The 15,325-nt window shown below is 39.7% G+C and overlaps 1 protein-coding gene across 2 annotated transcripts in view; it reads right to left on the minus strand.

Annotated features, from left to right (window-relative positions):
- The window catches only part of LOC116272751 (tropomodulin-2), a 64,968-nt gene that overhangs the window by 12,559 nt on the left and 37,084 nt on the right, over positions 1 to 15,325 (minus strand). For both annotated transcript variants that reach the window (XM_031661523.1, XM_031661524.1), the window contains exon 8: positions 5,664 to 5,807. In XM_031661523.1, coding sequence (XP_031517383.1) covers positions 5,664 to 5,807 — 144 coding nt within the window. The remainder of the gene's footprint in view (positions 1 to 5,663; positions 5,808 to 15,325) is intronic.

A 15,325-nucleotide genomic window follows, 5' to 3' on the forward strand; every position in this document is an offset into this window, starting at 1 on the left:
TCTGGTATATTACTGACTTACTGTCAAAGGTTATGACAGCTTTTATTCTTGCTAACTGTACGAGTGTTACTGCTTTCCCTACCCTAGCCAAATAAGATACTACTTACCTTTTTAATCTTTGTCAATACACTTTGTGAAAATTTATATTTCTTTTATATTTATTTAACTCCCTTAATTTGCATTTGTCAAACGATGAATAAGAACAATGAATTTTCTTATGGATTTATATTTCTTTTTTCTCAGGAACTACCAATCCATGCCATTTGCCCATTTTTCTACCAGCTTACGGTTCCTGTATTTTGTGTTTTTTAACTTGATTTGTAGGTTTCTTGTATGTTAGGAAATTAGCCCTTTGTCAAATGCGCTGAAACCATTTTGCTCTGTTTGTCTTTTGACTCTCATTTTGTCACTATCAGAACTTGTTTTTCATTTTCATATGGTCAAATTTATCAATCTTCTAGATATCATGTTTAGGAAGCCTCTCTACTCTTCCTGATTTCTTCCATTTGGTTTATGATTTAATATATTTTAATGTTTAAATCTTTATTTCATCTGGAATGAATTTTAACGTAAGAGTGAAGATAGGGCCAGGCATGGTGGCTCATGCCTAAAATCCCAGCACTTTGGGAGGCTGAGGCTGGCGGATCACCTGAGGTCAGGAGTTTGAGACCAACCTGGCGAACATGGTGAAACTCCGTCTCTACTAAAAATACAAAAATTAGCAGGGGATGGTGGCATGTGCCTGTAATCCCAGCTGCTTGGGAGGCTGAGGCAGGAGCATCACTTGAACCTGGGAGGCAGAGGTTGCAGTGAGCCGAGATGGCGCCACTGCACTCCAGCCTGGGTGACAGGAGTGAAAGAAACTCCATCTTAAAACAAAAAAAGAAAAAAGAATGAAGATAGAGACCCAATTCAATTTTGTTCCAAAATGCTAGCAAATTATCCTACCATCTTTTGTTTCATTCTTCCCTGATTTGAATCTGCTTTATCGCTCTGCTAGTCTATTTTTGTGCCAGTACCATACAATCTTGATCACTTTGTAATAAGTTAAAAACATATACCTTTTAAATTTGGAAAATTTAAATATGGAGTAGATGAAGAAGAAAAGTTTATGGCTTGCATCCCAAGCAAGTTTTAAGGCTTATCTCTTTGCTTTTCTCTTTCTCGTCATCCAGCAACCCCTCAAATGAGTCTCTCCTTGAGAACTTAACACAATGTGATATTTCCAGTTAGACAATAATAATTATGGGCATCCACCATGTAGAGATTAACGCTTTAAGCATCATGAGTCAATGGGAGGGAGTGGCAGCAAAAAAGTAAGAGAAGCTGACCTCAGATTTTCATGAGCAACTTTAGCAAATGTCATAGTTTAGAATAGTGGGACTGTATCAAGGAATGAACCCTGAGCTAAGGTTAGGGCTGCCATTACTATGGCTTGTGCCCCTGGAGCATTTGAGTCCTGGACTTGGGTAACTTGCAGTGTTAATGCAATGGTCAAAAGTTACCCCAAATCACCTATATTCCCAAGTATCTGAGTCCCTCCTCTCCAAGTAGCTGGCTATTTCCCCAATAGTTTAAATTCTGCTCAGCATCCTTACAGCTGCTTTGTTGTGCAATAAAAGCAAATCCACACTTACTCGCCCTTGATTTGAATGTTCTATTTATATAGACATCAATTGTAATTTCTTTAGGGTTTTCTGTATTTGGTAATGAATCTTGGATGACATTCTGGCAAAGCAGTGAAACAGAAACACCATCTCTGCTTTTTTGTTAACTTAAACCATTAATATAATCTGGAATCAAAAATAGGAAATATTAATAATAGAATAATAGCTTTTAGTTTTGTTTTTTTGAGGGGGAGGGAGGAGATGCTAATAGCTACATAAAAGACTTAGAAGCTGAAGAAAATTATATTGGGGGCATATAAAAAAAAGGGGAGGAATTAACGTAACATACACTATGTTTCTTCCTCAGCCTGTATCTTTTTTTGGATTTGAGGTCTTTTTTTACACAAACCCAGGACAATAGATGGGCATCAACATTTCTTACAATTTGGATATATATTTTTTATATATACTTAAATTATGTAAGTATGTAGTATATTAAATTATATAACTTTTATTATGGTATATATTTTATATATATATATAAAGATGAGGTATTGCTATGTTGCCCAGGCTGGACTTCAACTCCTGGGCTCAAGGGATTCTCCTGCCTCAGCCTCCTAAGTAGGTAGCTGGGACTAGAGGCCCAGGCTCTTTTTCTATTTTAAGTCACCAAACACAAAGGGGGAAAAAATAGAAACAAATGTTTATGCATATCTTCAAATCACCTTCTGTTTTTTTCTAAGTGACCTCTTTTATCTACTCAAATTTATTTAGCAGTTCCCCATCTGTTTCTTTTATATGCATCACTGATTGTTCTTCCCGCAGGGGCACCTGATTAAATCACTGCATTTTGACCTGGAGCCTAGCCCAGCAGTCTGCCCCTGGTGGTGGATTCTCAGCAGGCCTTCATTTCGGTGCAGCTGCCTATTGCTGTGCTGTTAAATTGGTCTTGGCTTCTGGTTCTGCCTGAGGAAACTGTCTTACAGATTATTTTATTTCAAACCCCTCATTTGATAGCTAAGGAAACTGAGGTTACTTCTAACAGTCTATGAGTCAATGAACACAATTTGGATGTAAGACAAGTTTTGACGCCGAATTTCCTCATTTCTTAAGTAAAGCAAAATAATTTTTTCCAATTCCTCTAGGAAATCGAGAGAGAGAGAGAGAGAGAGAGAGAGAGAGAGAGAATAGACAGGGTCTAGCTCTGTTGTCCAAGCTGGAATGCAGCGACACATCCATAACTGACTGCAACCTGGAACTCCTGGGCTCAGGTGATCCTCCTGTCTCATCCTCGCAATGCATTGGGATTACAGGTGTGAGCCACCACACCCAGCCTCTCTAGAAAATCTTAATCCTTCTTGTCATATACAAATAAAGAGAAGCCAGGCTGGGCATGGCGGGGCTCATGCCTGTAATTCCAGCACTTTGGGAGGCTGAGACAGGAGGATGGCTTGAGCCCAGGAGTTGGAGACCAATCTAGGAAATATAATGAGACCCTGTCTCTACAAAAAATTTTAAAATTAGCTGGGCATGGTAGTGCGTGCCTGTAATCCCAGTTACTCAGAAGGCTGAAGCGGGAGGATCACTTGAGCCAGAAAGGTGGAGATTGCAGTGAGGCCAGATTGCATCATTGTACTCTAGCCTAGGCCACAGAGTGAGACTTTGTCTCAAAACAAACAAAAACAACCAAACAAAAAAAAGACGAAATAAAGAGAAGCCATTTCGGAAGCAAAATGAAAGATTACAGTTGAAAAACTACATAAATCCATTCCTAGATGGCTGAGGAAGGGTGATGAGGTTGATTTAGCGGGGATTTTAGGGAGCAAATTCTTTGTACTTCAGGGTTTTTTTTTTTTTTTTTTGAGACAGGGTCTCACTCTGTCGCCCAGGCTGGAGTGCAGTGGCATGATCTTGGCTGACTGCAACCTCTGCCTCCTGGGTTCAAGTGATTCTCGTGCCTCAGCCTCCTCAGTAGCTGGGATTATAGGCGTGAGTCACCACGCCTGGGTAATTTTTGGATTTTTGGGCAGAGATGGGATTTCATCATGTTGGCCAGGCTGGTCTCAAATTCCTGACCTCAGGTGATCTGCCCGCCTTGGCCTCCCAAAGTGCTGGGATTACAGGCTGTACTTCAGGGTCTTCTTTATATGCATTGCCAAAAGCTGCTCTATTCTAAATTTTCACAATTCTAGCTCATTCTAGCCTCATTCTAACTCAATACTAGGCACAGAGTTGCCAGGTTTAGCAAATAAAAATACAGGACACCCAGTTAAGTTTGACTTTCTGATTAACAACACATATTTTTTTAGTATAGTATAAGGTATCCCAAATATTTGATGACACATGCTAAATTTATATATCATTTATCTGAAAGCCAAATTTAACTGTATTTTATGTGGCAACCTTAGCTAGGTGGTATCTTGTAAGGAACTAGAGACAGAGTGTGTGATACTATTTCAGCTATGAGGTTTCACAATGGCCTAAATCCATAAAAAGAGTTAAATATACTTTCAAACAGGGTATTCACTTCTGTGTTAGTTCCCCTGGAAATACTTACTAAGTGCCCACTTAGCTTCTTTCTGATATGAGTCTATTCAACAAATATCCCTGAGTGATCACTTCTGTTCACTCCCTTCATATTTCTCTCTGGCTTGTTTCCTTACTCCCCCACACCCTGATGCCACTTTCTAATTTACTAGCAGCTGGACATATGCTAGGATACACAGCATCAAACTTCCTGAGTGTGCAGAGCCCTGTGTGGCACATCCCCTGGGGTGCTGCCTCCACATCTCTGTGTCTGAGAAAGCTGTTTTGGTGGCACATCCCTTCTGGCAGGATGAGAATGAAAAAGCTCCTGTCTCCTGGTGGGCCTTCCGTGTTCCTCTGGCAACAAACATCAGAAGTCCAAGGCCAGAGGGCCTGCACTGAAACAGTCTGCTTGTCCTGGTTAGCAAAGACAGAGAGTAGAGCCTCCATGGGAACTGTTGGGAGTTTCCAGGGTTAGGCAACAGTCCTGGGTGGCACTCTGCAGCTTTATCAGGTCTTGGAGGGTCTGGACCAGGAAATTTCCCAGAGATGGCCCCCAGACATGCAAAGGATGCTCTAAGCAGCAGTCACCTCCCCAACTGTCTCTCCCACCACCCCACAGGGGAACGAATGCTCATACCACAAGTCTCCTTGGTCTCTCCTTTCCAAGGCCCTTTCTTTTCAAGATACAGTGTCTGGAACCCGATCACAGACCCTCCCCCGTGGCCAGAGGAGCAGGGCTCAGCATCATGGCTGATCACTGAGAGTTGCTGTCTGTGGGCAGGACTCAGCTGAAGCCAACAGGGCAACTCGGAAGGCACTGCAGGCTGATGCTGGGAAAAAGAGGTTGCCAGGCAGGAAGAGTTGGCTCTAGGGGAAAGCACCTTCCTTTGGCTGCAGATGGGAACCTGAGAAATGCTGCAGTCATGATCAATGAGATTGTGATCAGACCACAGTCTCATGGGTGTGGCCTGCCACTCTAAGCCAGACCATCTTCTAGAACCCTGATTCCTTTAAATAGGCTCTCTGCAGCCAGCATCAGACTGCAGGAGCCTGCCTCTGCTCTTTTGGTTGTAGAAGTCTTCAGCCAAGGAAAAGAAATCTGAATCTTTGGCCATGGCCACCCTGCTTTCTCTGTTAGTGACAGTCCCACTGAGAAGCAAAAGGAAGGCTGGGATAGGACAGGGCAGAGATACATGCCAAAAGGCAACAATGATGAGACTGAGTAAAGCAGCTGTCAACACCTCTGCCACCACCTCCTTGCTTTCTTTTCTTGAGCCTGACTAACCTAGGGTTGTGGGTAGATGGCTCTTTATGTCCCAGGCTGCCCCACTGTACATTGTTTGATTAGTAACATGCTCTTCTGCACATCCTCCATGGGCCAGAAATGGTTATAAAACTTACAGGAAATCCAGTACATCAAATGGAGTCACACACAGAACTGTGTCTTTTAACTCATTTCTTGTGGCATTTCCCTTGCTCACTGCACACCCTGTGAGTTGGCTTTGCCTGTTCTCTGGCCTTCCTTACCTGGTTGTCAATCTTGATCTCTGTCAAGGTGTCATTTTCTTTCAGTGCCTCTACCAGGGCCAGGATTCCAGTTCCAGTGATAAAATTGGATTCTATGTTTAGACTTGTCAAAGTCTTGTTTACTTTCAGCATGTCTGCAAAAGCCTTATGATGCAAAAAGAAAAAAACTTAGAATTAAGTTAGAATTTCTAAAGATTAATTTACTAAACCCCTCACTCCGAAATTAAATACAGATGTTTTCTAGCACTTAAAGAAAACTTTCACCAAATCATACTTTCACTTCCAAGTAACAAAGATACAATTTAAAACCGCAATTAAAATATTTCAGTCCAGCAGTCTAGACATAAATTTCACATACTTGCAAAAACTTTTTTTAAAAAAGATACTGACATAGGATTACTGATTTTTTTTTTTTGTTAAGTAGAGACATTAAAAAAACACTATCTGTTTTCTTTTCTTTTCTTTTTTTTTTTTTTTTTGAGAAAACACATTTTAACATTAGAAAAAAGGTAGAAAGGACATAATCCCAGAAAACCCAGTTTTTTTCCTTTTACTCTGAATTGATTAAAAAAAAAACTTTACCATTGACTAGTACTTGGACACTACTGATTTAGTTATATTATTTCAGATCATCTATAAATCAGAATTTTAAAAAGATAACTTTTGGAACAAAATCACCACTGAGGGTGGCAAACCCATGGGAGACTCCAGTTTGAGACAGCAGACTGCACATGTGCACCTGCCGGCTCTCTTTACTCCCAAAGTTTCCCACCACCAGGAAGAAATAATATAATTTTTAAGAGACTGAAATTCGCACCGTGCAAGAAAACAAAACAAAAGGCCATTATCTTGAGAAATTGCTGAAATACAGAAAATAGAAAGATTGACAGATAAATTAGCACAAGCAAGTTGTTGCCTGAGCTGCTAGAGATAGGTTCCATTTGGGGCAATTCCTTAAAGAACTGCCTTAGGAACAGATGGAACAGCTAGGGCAGATGGAGAGCATACTATCCCTCCCAGCACCTTCCAGGAAAAAGAGCAGCTGCCAGCACAGCTATCAATGAAGTCTCCCAGGAAGAGCCTCTGGTGAAGGTGCTGCGAACTGTGAGAGAAGCAGTGTGGAAACGGAGGCGCCTCCAGACCTTCATACCAGTACAGTGTGGGGGGGAAAGGGGAAAGGCAGCTCTGCCAGGAAGGAAGTACAGTATTCCCCGCAATCTGCGGTTTCAGTTACGTGCTGTCAACCGCAGTGGGAAAATGTTAAATGGACAACCTCAGAAATAAACAATTCTTAAGTTTTAAATCGCATGCTGTTCTGAGTGGTGTGATGAAATCTTGTGGTCTATGTCGCCCAGGAGGTGAATCACCTCTTTGTCCAGTATCTCCATGCTGTCCCTGCCTATGAACCAATGACATTGTCTGCTTTTGACATCCAACTATTGACATCGTCATGGCTGGATGAGCCAGGATCACTGGAGGCAGATGATCCTACTTCTGACAAATGGTCAGAAGGGCAACAGTAGCCTAACACAGTTCCCTTGCCTATGTCATTCACCTCACTTCATCTCATCACACAGACATTTTACCATCTCACGTCATCACAAGTGGGAGGAGGATAGTACAGTAAGATATTTGAGAGAGACCATATTCACACAACTTCTATAACAGCATATTGTTATTACAATTGTTCTATTAGTTATTGTTATTAATCTCTTACTGTGCCTAGTTAAAAATTAACATTATTATGGGTGTGTAGTATAGGAAAAGACATAGCACATATCGGGTTTGGTACTATCTGTGGATTCAGGTATCCACTGGGGGTCTTGGAACATATCCTCTGCAGATAAGGGGACTACTATATATTGAAAGGTGTCCCTCCCAGAATGAAGTCCTCCTAACTGTAGTGATTGCAGGGGACTCTCAGGCTGCCTGTGGGCTCCTTATACACATACTACAGAGAAGGTGGCAGGTCAGCACACCTGCTGCTGAAAAAAGGTCTCACTCATACATTCAAAAAAGACTATTTGTCAGGCTTCTACTGTGCTCTAGCAGTAGAAAAAACAAAAATCCTTGTCCTCAGAGAGGCTTATATTTGAGTAAGAGGGCAGAGTCAGTAAATTAATAAATAAAATATATAGCTTATCAGATGGTGACAAATGGAGAAAAATAAAGGGGCCTCCTTTTTAAGGGAGAGGTCTGTTGGTAAAATAGATAGATATAACTGCAGGAGAAATGATCCTGGTTTATACAAACCAACCTTGCTCTCCATTCAAAAATATAAACAGGCAACCAATAATTGTCAGACATTTTAGGAAAACCAACATCATGAAAGAATAAAGTTGACCAAGCAGGACAATATGCCATAGAAGAAACAGCACAAATGTAAAAATTCTAATTATGTATTATTTTCCTCCCTGCCCCACAAAAAAAAAGAACAGGAAAGAAAGAGAGAAAAAGTGGGGGGGAAAGAGAGAGAGAGAAAACATTTTGAAAATTTTAAAAAACTACATTGAAATAAAAGAAAATAATAGGCATCTAGAATTACAAAATAAACATGGCTGAAGACCAAGTTGGTGATCTAGAAGATAACACTGAGGATATTTCCAAGGATATACAGCAAAAAGACAAAGATAGAAACTATGAGAAAACCTTAAGAGATGTGGATGAAAGATGCAGAGATTCAACACTCATCTAAGAAGAGTTCCAGAAGGATAAGAAAGAAGGAAAGAAAGAAAGAAAGAAAGAAAGAAAGAAAGAAAGAAAGAAAGAAAAGAAAGAAAGAAAGAAAACAGAAGGGAAGAAGTTATCAAATAATTAAGGAGGAAAAATAAATTTCCCAGAGATGAAGAAAGTTATGGATCTTTATCTGAAAGAAATCACTAGACACTCAGCAGAATGAATAAAAACTACTCTTTTTTGTTTTTTGTTTTTTGAGACAGAGTCTCACTTTGTTGCCCAGGCTGGAGTGTAGCGGCACTGTGTCAGCTCACTGCAACCTCCATCTCCTGGGTTCAAGCAATTCTCCTGCCTCAGCCTCCTGAGTAGCTGAGATTACAGGGGCTCACCACCACACCCAGCTAATTTTTATATTTTTAGTTGAGATGGGGTTTCACCATGTTGGCCAGGGCTGGTCTCAAACTCTTGACCTCAGGTGACCCACCCGCCCTGGCCTCCCAAAGTGCTGGGATTACAGGCGTGAGCCGCCGTGCCTGGCCCAAAACGACTCTTAAGTGAACAGACAAGTGAAATTTCAGAATTCCAAAGGGAAAGAGAGTACTAAAAATTTCTTGCAAGGAAAAATAAGTTACCTGCAAATGATCAAAAATCAGGTCAGCACTAGTCACTAGATTGCAAGGTCCTTGGGAATGGAGATTTATATTTATATAGTTATATAATTGTAAATGCTGCTAATAGGTTAATTTTTGGAATCAATCTATATACAAACACAGAACATAATTACATAAAATGTATAAAGCTCACATGTGTGAAAATAATGTAATATCTACAATTTGGAAGTGGAAGAGAAAGGAGGAATGGAAAATAAAGTAAGTATAGAACTGCCCTCATCTTTTATAACAGAGAATAAAAAATTTTCTAAGATGATAAATGAAAAATATAAATTTCTGTACATTAGTGGTTTTCTACATTGACCACACATTAGAATGGCCTGAGAGCTTTAAAAAATTTACCCCAGAAGAATTGAATCAGAATCTCTGAGGCTGTGGAATGGCCATCTGCATTTCTGAAGAGCTCTCCAGGTGAATAATGTGCAGTTAGGGTTGACAACCACTGTTTTTTTCCCCCCCGTTTTTTGGTATAGAAACAGGGTCTCTCTATGTTGCCCAGGCTGGTCTCGAACTCCTGGCTTTAAGTGATCCTCCTGCCTCGGCCTCCCAAAGGGCTGGGATTACAGGCATGAGCCAGTAACCACTTTAATTAAAGTCATAAAGACAACAACTAGAAGAATGAAAAACAAACTACTAATAGTGATTGCTTCTGGGGAGTAGAACAAAAAAGTTCTGAACTATTTTAATTGTTTTTACAGTGGAAAAGACAGGAAGAAAGAAGACAAGAAGTCCCAACATTGGACGAGAACAGGGTTATTTAACCCCAGCATGACTGACACTTGGGGTCAAAGAATTCTTCGTTGTGGGAGGCTGTCCTGTGTATTAAAGAATATTTAGCAGTATCTCTGGCCTCTGAGACTCACTAGATGTCAATAGCACTCCTCCCCATCATGACAACCAGAAATATCTCCAGATGCTGCCAAATGTCCCCTGGAGGGCAAAATTGCCCCAGGTTGAGAACCACTGGACTAGAAGAATAATCCTGTATCTTGATCAGGCAGTTGCTCGTACTGCAAAGAAAGCTCAAGAATTTGGATTTACACTATGGCACACCACGTAAATTAAAGCGTATTTATTCTGTGCTAGGTCCTTAATTAAAAGTAAATCTATACATTTTAATCTGATCACCAGAGAGGGATGCATCAGGACTTTCCTTTTGGACACTCCAAGCTTTGGGATTTACTCTCATTATTAGAATAACAAAATGTCAGAGCAATTAGGCCTTTACAGAAAGTTGCAGAACCTCCTGGCAACTTGCCAGGATCTTGCCAATTTCTTTTAAACTTGAGAAAACACTTTCTTATGCTCCACAAAACAGCGGCGAGCCAGCCAAACACAATCCTGGGCTGCAGGCCCAGGTTCACTTCAGTTCAGCAAATATTTGAGCATATTACATGTGCTGGGAATAATAACATTATTAAAACAAAGACTAGATGTTTTAAATGTCATTGAAATAGAGTAGAAATACATCTTTAAAGAGAAGGGTTTGCTCTCTGTACTTTATAGGATTGTACGGAAATGCAAATTTCTGCACTGGCCAAATGGTAGCCATGAGAAATGTGGCTATTGAGCCCTTGAAAATTGGCTAGTCTGATTTGAAATGTGCTGCAAACATAAAACACACTGGATTTCAAAGATATAGTATGAAAACAAGAATGCAAAATACCTCATTATTTTTTCAAATTACATTTTGGATATATTGGTTTAAATACAATACAGAGAGTCCCTGACATGGTGGTTCCACTTTAGATTTTTGGAATTTACCATGATGTGAAAGCGATACTCATTCAGTATGCTCCTTGACTTACGATGAGGCTATGTTCAGATAAAGATTTTCAATTTACAATAGCTTTATCTGGACATAACCCCATTGTAAGTCAAGGAGCATCTATTTACTACTAAAATTAATTTTGTCTACTTTTTTTTTTTAATGTGGCTACTAAAAAATTTAAATTTATACGTGGGGCTTACATTTGTGGCTCACGTTTTATTTATTTATTTTTATTATACTTTAAGTTCTGGGTTACATGTGCAGAATGTGCAATTTTGTTACATAGGTATACATGTGCCATGGTGGTTTGCTGCACCCATCAACCTGTCACCTACATTAGGTATTTCTCCTAATGTTATCCCTCCCCTAGCCCTCCAATCCCCACAGGCCCTGGTGTGTGATGTTCCCCTCCCTGTGTCCATGTGTTCTCATTGTTCAACTCCCACTTATGAATGAGAACATGCAGTGTTTGGTTTTCTGATCTTGTGACAGTTTGCTAAGAATGATGGTTTCCAGCTTCTTTCATGTCCCTGCAAAGGACATGAACTGATCCTTTTTTATGGCTGCATAGTATTCCATGGTGTATATGCGGTACATTTTCTTTATCCAGTTTATCATTGATGGGCATTTGGGTTGGTTCCAAGTCTTTGCTGTTGTGAATAGTGCCACAATAAACCTACGTGTGCATCTGTCTTTATAGTAGAATGATTTATAATTCTTTGAGTATATGTCCAGTAATGGGATTGCTGGGTCAAATGGTATTTCTAGTTCTAGACCCCTGAGGAATTGCCACACTGTCTTCCACAATGGTTGAACTAATTTACACTCCCACCAACAGTGTAAAGCGTTCCTATTTTTCCACAACCTCTCCAGCATCTGTTGTTTCCTGACTTTAATGGTTGCCATTCTAACTGGCATGAGATGGTATCTCATTGTAGTTTTGATTTACATTTCTCTAATGATCAGAGATGATGAGCATTTTTTCATATGTCTGTTGGCTGCATATATGTCTTATTTTGAGAAGTGTCTGTTCATATCCTTTGCCCATTTTTTGATGGGGTTTGTTTGCTTTTTTCTTGTAAATTTGTTTACGTTCCTTATAGATTCTGGGTATTAGTCCTTTGTCAGATGGATAGATTGCAAAATTTTTCTCCCATTCTGTAGGTTGCCTGTTCACTCTGATGATAATTTCTTTTGCTGTGAAGAACCTCTTTAGTTTAATTAGATCCCATTTGTCAATTTTGGCTTTTGTTGCCATTGCTTTTGGTGTTTTAGACATGAAGTCTTTGCCCATGCCTATGCCCTGAATGGTAGTGCCCAGGTTTTCTTCTAGGATTTTTATGGTCCTAGGTCTTACATTTAAGTCTTTGATCCATCTTGAGTTTATTTTTGTATAAGCTGTAAGGAAGGGGTCCAGTTTCAGTTTTCTGCATACGGCTAGCCAGTTTTCCCAACAGCATTTATTAAATAGGGAATCTTTTCCCCCCATTGCTTGTGTGTGTCAGGTTTGTCAAAGATCAGATGGTGGTAGACGCGTGGAGTTATTTCTGAGGCCTCTGTTCTGTTCCATTGGTCTTTGTATCTGTTTTGGTACCAGTACCATGCTGTTCTGGTTACTGTAGCCTTATAGCAAAGTTTGAAGTCAGGTAGCGTGATGCCTCCAGCTTTGTTCTTCCTGCCCAGGATTGTCTTGGCTATGCGGGCTCTTTTTGGTTTCATATGAAGTTTAAAGTAGTTTTTTTCAATTCTGTGAAGAAAGTCAGCGGTAGCTTGATGGGGATAGTGTTGAATCTACAAATTACTTTGGGCAGTAAGGCCATTTTCATATTGATTCTTCCTATCCATGAGCATGGAATGTTTTTTCATTTGTTTGTGTACTCTCTCTCTTATTTCCTTGAGCAGTGGTTTGTAGTTCTCCTTGAAGAGGTCCTTCACATTCCTTGTAAGTTCTATTCCTAGGTATTTTATTCTCCTTGTAGCAATTGTGAATGGGAGTTCACTCATGATTTGGCTGTTTGTCTGTTCTTGGTGTATAGGAATGCTTGTGATTTTTGCACATTGATTTTGTATCCTGAGACTTTGCTGAATTTGCTTATCAGCTTAAGGAGATTTGGGGCTGAGACTATGGGGTTTTCTAAATATACAATCATGTCATCTGCAAACAGAGACAATTTGACTTCCTTTATTCCTATTTGAATACCCTTTATTGCTTCCTCTTGCCTGATTCCCCTGGCCAGAACTTCCAATATTATGCTGAATTGGAGTGGTGAGAGAGGGCATCCTTGTCTTGTGCTGGTTTTCAAAGGGAATGCTTCCAGTTTTTGCCCATTCAGTATAATATTGGCTGTGGGTTTGTCATAAACAGCTCTTATTATGTTGAGATACATTCCATCAATACCTAGTTGATTGAGAGTTTTTAGCATGAAAGGCTGTTGAATTTTATTGAAGGCCTTTTCTGCATCTATTGAGATAATCATGTGGTTTTTGTAGTTGGTTCTGTTTATGCGATGGATTATGTTTACTGATTTGAGTATGTTGAACCAGCCTTGCATCCCAGGGATAAAGCCAACTTGATCATGGTGGGTAAGCTTTTTGAGGTGCTGCTGGATTTGGTTTGCCAGTATTTTATTGAGGATGTTTGCATCGATATTCATCATTATTGGCCTAAAATTTCTCTTTTTTTTTGTTGTGTCTCTGCCAGGCTTTGGTATCAGGGTGATGCTGGCCTCATAAAATGAGTTAGGGATAATTCCATCTTTTTCTATTGATTGGAATAGTTTCAGAAGGAAAGCTCCTCTTTACACCTCTGGTAGAATTCGGCTGTGAATCTGTCTGGTCCTGGACTCTTTTTGGTTGGTAGGCTATTAATTATTGCCTCAATTTCAGAACCTGCTATTGGTCTATTCGGAGATTCAACTTCTTCCTGGTTTAGACTTGGAAGGTTGTATGTGTCCAGGAATTTATCCATTTCATCTAAATTTTCTAGTTTATTTGCATAGAGGTGTTTATAGTATTCTCCGATGGTAGTTTGTATTTCTGTGGGATCAGTGGTAATATCCCCTTTATCATTTTTTATGGTGTCTATTTGATGCTTCTCTCTTTTGTTCTTTGTTAGTCTTACTAGCGTCTATCCATTTTGTTGATCTTTTCAAAAAACCAGCTCCTGGATTCATTGATTTTTTGAAGAGTTTTTTTGGGTCTCTATCTCTTTCAGTTCTGCTCTGATCTTAGTTATTTCTTGTCTTCTGCTAGCTTTTGAATATGTTTGCTCTTGCTTTTCTATTTCTTTTAGTTGTGATGTTAGGGTGTCAATTTCAGATTTCTCCTGCTTTCTCTTGTGGGCATTTAGTGCTATAAATTTCCCTCTACACACTGCTTTAAACGTGTCCCAGAGATTCTGGTACATTGTGTCTTTGTTCTCATTGGTTTCAAAGAACATCTTTATTTCTACCTTCATTTCATTATTTACCCAGTAGTCATTCAGGGGCACGGTGTTCAGTTTCCACATAGTTGTGTGGTTTTGAGTGAGTTCTTAATCCTGAGCTCTAATTTGGTTGCACTGTGGGCTGAGAGACAGTTTGTTGTGATTTCCATTCTATTACATTTGCTGAGAAGTGTTTTACTTGCAATTATGTTGTCAATTTTAGAATAAGTGTGATGTGGTGCTGAGAAGACTGTATATTCTGTTGATTTGGGGTACAGAGTTCTGTAGATGTCTATTAGGTCCACTTGGTCCACAGCTGAGTTCAAGTTCTGGATATCCTTGTTAATTTTCTGTCTCATTGATCTGTCTAATACTGACAGTGGGGTGTTAAAATCTCCCATTATTATTGTGTGGGAGTCTAAGTCTCTTTGTAGGTCTCTAAGAACTTGCTTTATGAATCTGGGTGCTCCTGTATTGAGTGTGTAGATATTTAGGATAGTTAGCTCTTCTTGTTGAATCCTTTTACCATCATGTAATGCCCGTCTTTGTCTCTTTTGATCTTTGTTGATTTAGTCTGTTTTATCAGAGACCAGGATTGCAACCCCTGCTTTTTTTTACTTTCCATTTGCTTGGTAGATCTTCCTCCATCCCTTTATTTTGAGCTTATGTGTGTCTTTGTACATGAGATCGGTCTCCTGGATACAGCACACTGATGGGTCTTGATTCTTTATCCAATTTGCCAGTCTGTGTCTTTTAATTGGGGCATTTAGCCCATTTACATTTAAGGTTAATATTGTTACATGTGAATTTGATACTGTCATTATGATGCTAGATTGTTATGTCGCCCATTAATTGATGCAGTTTCTTCATAGTGTTGATGGTCTTTCAATTTGGTATGTTTTTGCAGTGGCTGGTACTGGTTGTTCCTATCCATGTTTAGTGCTTCCTTCAGGAGCTCTTGTAAGGCAGGCCTGGTGGTGACAAAATCTCTCAGCATTTGCCTGTCTGTAAAGGATTTTATTTCTCCTTCACTTATGAAGCTTAGTTTGGCTGGATATAAAATTCTGGGTTGAAAATTGTTTTCTTTAACAATGTTGAATATTGGCCCCCACTCTCTTCT

Source organism: Papio anubis, unplaced genomic scaffold (genome assembly GCF_008728515.1).
Source record: "Papio anubis isolate 15944 unplaced genomic scaffold, Panubis1.0 scaffold183, whole genome shotgun sequence".
In the NCBI taxonomy this organism is placed as follows: Eukaryota; Metazoa; Chordata; class Mammalia; order Primates; family Cercopithecidae; genus Papio; species Papio anubis.